At 37.5% G+C, this 7,216-nt stretch overlaps 1 protein-coding gene across 1 annotated transcript in view; it reads left to right on the top strand.

Moving 5' to 3' along the window:
- LOC106884374 (putative uncharacterized protein DDB_G0282133) overlaps nucleotides 1-7,216 on the top strand; it is a 52,897-nt gene that overhangs the window by 29,395 nt on the left and 16,286 nt on the right. Inside the window, exon 9 of the mRNA XM_052966705.1 lies at nucleotides 6-2,003. Within this exon, the coding sequence (XP_052822665.1) occupies nucleotides 6-2,003 (1,998 nt within the window). The remainder of the gene's footprint in view (nucleotides 1-5; nucleotides 2,004-7,216) is intronic.

Raw genomic sequence — 7,216 nt, 5'->3', positions numbered from 1 at the left:
AATAGTCCAGCAACTATATTCAACAATCCAGAAACTAAATTTAACAATCCCAAAACTATATTTAACAATCCAGAAGCTAAATTTAATAGTCCAGAAACTAAATTTAACAATCCAGAAACTAAATTTAATAGTCCAGAAACTAAATTTAACAATCCAGAAACTAAATTTAACAATCCAGAAACTAAATTTAATAGTCCAGAAACTAAATTTAACAATCCAGCAACTATATTTAACGATCCAGCAACTATATTTAACAATCCAGAAACTAAATTTAACAATCCAGAAACTAAATTTAACAATCCAGAAACTAAATTTAACAATCCAGCAACTAAATTTAACAATCCAGCAACTATATTTAACAATCCAGCAACTATATTTAACAATCCAGAAACTATATTTAACAATCCAGAAACTATATTTAACAATCCAGAAACTATATTTAACAATCCAGAAACTAAATTTAATGATTCAGAAATTAAATTTCACAATTCTAAGGAAAGACATACCATATCAGCTTCTCTTCCTAAAATATCTGAAACAGTTATTGCTAATAATGAATTGGAAGATCTAAATGATAGAACTAGTTTGGTATCCAATGAACCAGCAGCGCTGAAACTCCAAGAGAAAGTTTTTACCGAGATTAACAATGGAAATACTTCCAGTGAAGAATTTAATGATTTTAGTGATGATTCTTTAGATTTGGATTACAACACCTCTAAGAAAGTGGGCTTTCAAAGAAATTTAGTAGAATATGTAGCTAATGGTGAGACAAAAGAAGGTGACCTGATTAAAATTGAACATTCATATGCATTAGAAACTATGAACAATGAAGATAGCTTGATATTTTCTGATTCACTCTCTGAGCAAGAAATAGACTCAAGTTCAGCTAAATGTTATACAACAAAACCTAAATCTACTACCTCTATAAATGACTTGTTTGGTATTTGTAGCTCAGACTCTGAAAGTGAGAAGCAATTTTCAAATAGTGATATTCCTTTAAAATCTGTAAATAATAGTGATAGAACAGAAACCAGTACAAACTCTGATGACCCAAATTCCCAAATGTTTCCGGTGAAATTAAAGGAATTACAGTCTGAAGAGAAGACAATGCCTGAAGATAAAAATCGGCTGATCCGATGTGACTCTTTTAATACATCTCTAGATGTTGATGATAATAATGGAGATTCACAGATGCCAAATTTCAGCATTGAGACAAATATGGAGCATAAAAAAGATACTGCAACTGGAACAGCTTGTGGAGACATCAAAGAAAACGGTAAACCTTCCCAGAAGGTTGAAGAAGCTCCATGTATAAGAACTAATTTTGTAAATAATAAACCATCATCTCATATTAAATGTTCTGTAACGTTTCTCCAACATTCTACTTCATTGTTGGATTCTATAAAATCTAAGAACGAAGCAGTAGAGAATGGGAAGAACGATTCTGTGAGTTCAAAACAATTAGGAATTGAACAGGTCTTTGGGTTCTGTCACAATACTGAGGAATCCCAGTCAGAAAACATAGCAAATGATACAACATATCCAAAGATCTTTGCTCGAGAATCTAATGAAACTGCTTCTAGTAACGATATTCTGACATTAATTGAAGAGTTCATTTTAGTTGCTCCTCTGATAACTCCATTTCCAGATACTTTAGAATTTATCAAAAAACATTCTTCACACACAGATACAGTCAACAGTAAGTTTGCTGTTGCTCAAATCTCAATAAAGAGTTCTGTAGAGAACACTTTGCCTCCACATCTGTCCATCAACTTTAGGAAAAGACCAACTGAAAATTCCATTCTACCAATAAACAGCAGTGGAAACAAAAATCATGTTAACAGTCATGATGGCAAATACCCTGATGAACCGGTGCTAAAGAGCAACAAGCAAACTCCTGAGAAAGTATTCAATCTTTCCCATAATTCATCATCTGACGAAAATGTCCCCAGCAAAATCTCAGCAACATTTGCTCACAGAAGGAAATTATTAAATAAATCCAGGTAAGAAATAAAAATTTTGTTGTCTCTTCTTCTGTATTGATGAAAGTTAGGATGTTGTTGTTGTTGTTTTAGCCAACCTTGATAAAAAAATGGGCCACTTAATGTATCTAGGACTGCATTATATAAGATCTTTTGTTCTTTTTAAGGTGGTAGTGATTAGAGGGAGATTCAGTATTCATTGGCTTGTTGAAAAAAAAATAACATCTATTAGGCACAGGAGTGGCTGTGTGGTAAGTAGCTTGCTTACCAACCACATGGTTCCAGGTTCAGTCCCACTGCGTGGCACCTTGGGCAAGTGTCTTCTACTATAGCCTTGGGCCAACCAAAGCCTTGTGAGTGGATTTGGTAGACGGAAACTGAAAGAAGCCCGTCGTATATATATATATATATATATATATATATATATATATATATATATATATATATATGTGTTTGTGTGTCTGTGTGTTTGTGTGTCTGTGTTTGTCCCCCTAGCATCGCTTGACAACCGATGCTGGTGTGTTTACGTCCCCGTCACTTAGCGGTTCGGCAAAAGAGACCGATAGAATAAGTACTAGGCTTACAAAGAATAAGTCCTGGGGTCGATATGCTCGACTAAAGGCGGTGCTCCAGATTGGCCACAGTCAAATGACTGAAACAAGTAAAATAACATCTATTGTTTGGTGACAGGGATAAAATTGTTTAGAGTCTTAATGAGTTTTAATCATTAGCACACCAACAAACAGAATACCGAAAGGCATTTCTTCCAGCTTTACATTCTGAGTTCAAATCATAGAGGTTGGCTCTACCTTTTATTCTTTCAGGGTTGATAAAATAGATGCCAGTTAAGCACTAGGGTCAATGCAACCAGCTTCCCCTTTTCACTCAAAATTTGCCGGCCTTGAGTCAAAAACTAGAAAGAATTATTATTTTAATATCCTTATGAGTACAGAGTCATGACTAACATGCAAAATTTGAAAACAGCATGGCTTACACGAGATAGAATAACCACAGCCAGAAACACCAATTCAATGAATAATCTCTTTGATAGGATTTCTCTGTATCGTAGGTCTTCTCATGCAGAAGTTACTGGAGATACACTATAATGACAACAGCTCAGTTTATAGAATCTGTTGAATATATATTTCATCATCATCATCATTGTCATGATTATGAAGACAACAACTGGTACCTGTTTATCTCTAACAATTCTAGTGCTCATTAGGAGGAGGAGAAGGAGATGATGGTAGTGGTGGTCTGCATCAAAATATTTCCCTTTTCTACTTTATTACTTAGCCAAGTGAGACCATAATCCGAGGCCTCTGCTAGGGGTGTAGCCAGCCCACTTATGCATACCTTTCCTTCATTGGACACTAAACTCCGCTTCCGAAGACCTGCTGAGGCAAGTGAAAGCGAAATCATGATGGCACCTGTGCCAGTGGAGCGCTAAGAGCACCGTCCGAGCGTGATCGTTGCCAGAGCAGCAGCCTGGCTTCCGTGCCAGTGGCACGTAAATAGCCCCATTTGAACGTGATCGCTACCAGCGTCGCCTTACTGGCACCTGTTCTGGTGGCACGTGAAAATACGTTCGAGCGAGGTCGTTGCCAGTGCCGCTGGACTGGCTCCTGTGCAGGTGGCACATAAAATACACCATTTTGAGCGTGGCCGTTGCCAGTACCGCCTGACTGGCCTTCGTGCCGGTGGCACGTAAAACACCCACTACACTCTCGGAGTGGTTGGCGTTAGGAAGAGCATCCAGCTGTAGAAACTCTGCCAGATCAGATTGGAGCCTGGTGTAACCATCTGGTTCGCCAGTCCTCAGTCAAATCATCCAACCCATGCTAGCATGGAAGGCGAACGTTAAACGATGATGATGTTATACCATTTGTGAAAAATTATATTAAAATTGTCTTTTGAATTCTAAGCATGTACAGACAGCAATTCTACATGGTAGTGAGATGTGGTCCCTGAATGTAGAGGACATGCAAAAGTTAGAAAGGAATGAGGCTAGTATGCTCCACTGTATGTGTAATGTAAGTGTACATGTGTATTGTATGTGTGTGTGCATGTGTGTCTACTTGTGTGTAGATGTGTGAGTGATTGTGTAATATTTTCTACGGGGTGGGCCAAAAGTCACGAAAAGATATGAGATTTTAATAAATTTTTAAAATTATTTTTTTAATTTAGACGTAATTTTTCCCACCTAGCTTACATCTATTTCCCGTATATATGTGTGTGTGTATGATATTGTGGTATTGTAAATTTAAAACAGAAAAGAAAAATTAAGAATGACTTTTGGTCCACCCTTTAGTAAGTAGATTCGTATGCTTGTAACAATGTTGGAATTAATGAATCAGAGCACCTGATTCACTTCGGTACTGTCTGTCTCATTATTTTATGAGGTCAGAGATTTGTGTGAGGTCAAGATATACTGCAAACTCAATTGATTCCAGCTATGTATCATGTATTATCTCTCAGCAGCAGAATGTCATATCAAGATTATAAGTGGGACATTTGCCCTCAATTATAAATTGTTAAAGATAACAGTGACATGATTTTATTTTATTTTACTTCTCAAAGGGGTTTATTTTGTTTCTAAGCTTACTCAGGGTCTGTCTCCCTTATTTCACCCCTTCAACCAGATTAGCCCTTTTAAAACCAAACCACTACCATATGACAGTATTCAGAAGTAATACAACACTTCGCAGATATCTTTTCTAAGTAAAACCACCCATAGAAGAGAATATGACCGTGCGGTTGTGGTAGGTTATACAAAGGCGAAATATGCCGCCCCCTCAAAATAAGGGTAGAGGTACATTGTAAAACTGTGACACGAGGGGGATGTTGAAAAATCGGATATAGCCAATCATGTATGGGAAAACAGAGACCACCTCCTGCTGTGGGATAAAGTTAAAACAATCAACAGAGAACACCACTGGAAAATACGAAAATTAAAAGAGGCTGCATATATGCTTGGATACAATAACCTCCTAAGTAGACCTAGTGCAGATATGAATGTAATATGGGAACTGGTATTAAGAAAAGATAAAATACTAGGTTTATAAGCCCTTAAATTCATTCTATAATTACCCATGGGCATATGGCATAGTGGATAAGAGCATGGGCTGCTAACCCTCGGATTCTAAGTTCAATCACAGGCAGGGACTTGAAAAATAATATTAACAGAAAAATAACATCAGCAACATACTTTAGGAATCAGAACATTAGTCAAATAAAGGGTTCGAAATCCCACCAGAACATCTGATGAAGGCTGGAGAATACATCGGCCAAAACGTGATAACTGCAAACAAGATGAGGACACCTATCCGTCCATTGTAAATAATGTCTTTCAACTCATGCAATAAAAATGATAATACAGAAAATAGTACTACTAGGCACTGCACACATCCTATGTAAACCACTTTCAATACAGCAAAAACAAGAGCATCACAACAAACCATAGCACACTCTCAAGGTACACAGAGCTGTGCTCAGTAGTGCAGTGAAAGCATGTGATGATGATGATGATGATGATGATAATAATAATAATAATAATAATAGCAAAAACGACAACAACGGTTTCAAATTTTTTCACAAGGGCAGCAATTTGGGAGGAAGGAATGAGTTAATTATGTCTGGACCCCAATGTTTGGGCAAGTGTCTTCTACTATAGCCCTAGACCAATCAAAAACCGTGTGAGTGGATTTGGTAGACAGAAACTGAAAGAAGACTGTTGCGTGTGTGTATGTATGTGTGTGTGTGTGTGTGATGGTTTCTTTGCCTTGACTTCGCCTGATAGTTGTAAATGAGTATCATTGTAGTCATGTAAATGATGTACATGCATGTTTGTGTGTTTGTATGTATATTCGTCTAACCCAAGATAGCATGGAGAAATAATTATGGAAATGTTTGATAGACAAGTTAAGTAAGAAATAAAAGATAGTATGCTAATTTTAGTGAAGAACTTAGAAATAGGAAATATTCATATTTGTAAGTATATACATTCATGTTAAAAAATCCAACAGCATATAACATAAAGACATGTTAGTCTGAAATTTATATATTGGATATGTTCATTATTTCTGGACAAGGTGCCTTGTTTGTGATAAAAGATAGTGCCATTTGTACACATCTCCAGTCTTATTCAGCAGACTGATAAAGCTGATAATTGGAGAGTTGAGCAGCAGTAAGAATGTTGAAATACAAAAAAAAAATAATAACTTCTAGAATTTATTGAATCCACCCAAAACATTGAATCATCTCTATATATGCATGTGAACAGGTATGTATACCTGTGTGCAAAGAACAAGTGTGCCAAGAAAGAAAAAGTGGGTCATGAAACTACTAACCACTAAAAAATATGTGCACACATACATAAACACATACTCACACACACAGAAGCACAGCTTTTAATGTCTGTCTACCATGCTGGAGGCGCAATGGCCCAGTGGTTAGGGCAGCAGACTCACGGTCATAGGATCGCGGTTTCGATTCCCAAACCGGACGTTGTGAGTGTTTATTGAGCGAAAACACCTAAAGCTCCATGAGGCTCCGGCAGGTGATGGTGGCGAACCCTGCTGTACTCTTCCACCACAACTTTCTTTCACTCTTACTTCCTGTTTCTGTTGTACCTGTAATTCAAAAGGTCAACCATGTCATACTCTGTGTCACGCTGAATATCCTGGAGAACTATGTTAAGGGTACACGTGTCTGTGGAGTGCTCAGCCACTTGCACGTTAATTTCACGAGTAGGCTGTTCCGTTGATCGGATCAGCTGGAAACCTCGACGTCATAAGCGACGGAGTGCCAACAACAACAACCATGCTGGCATCAGTTAGAGGATTTGACAAGATCCACCAAGATGGAGGACTACATTGAGCTCCAATGTCTGCTATGATTGGATGGTTTTTCTTATACCAGCCACTTTACAGAGTGTACTTTTTCAAGGTACCAACTTGAGTGAGGTTGCAGTGTAGCTCATAAGACCAAAAACTGTGAGGACTATAGTGGAGAGGGAGATAACTTTGTATCAGTTGATGAAAGAAAAAAAAAATGACAGGCGTAGGAGTGGCTGTGTGGTAAGTAGCTTGCTTATGAATCACATGGTTCCGGGTTCAGTCCCACTGTGTGGCACCTTGGGCAAGTGTCTTCTATAGCCTCAGACTGACCAAAGCCTTGTGAGTGGATTTGGTAGACGGAAACTAAAAGAAGCCTGTCGTATATATGTATATATA

The sequence above is a fragment of the Octopus bimaculoides genome, chromosome 3, assembly GCF_001194135.2.
Source record: "Octopus bimaculoides isolate UCB-OBI-ISO-001 chromosome 3, ASM119413v2, whole genome shotgun sequence".
Lineage (NCBI taxonomy): Eukaryota > Metazoa > Mollusca > Cephalopoda > Octopoda > Octopodidae > Octopus > Octopus bimaculoides.
This window is presented reverse-complemented; position numbering and strand designations above follow the sequence as displayed.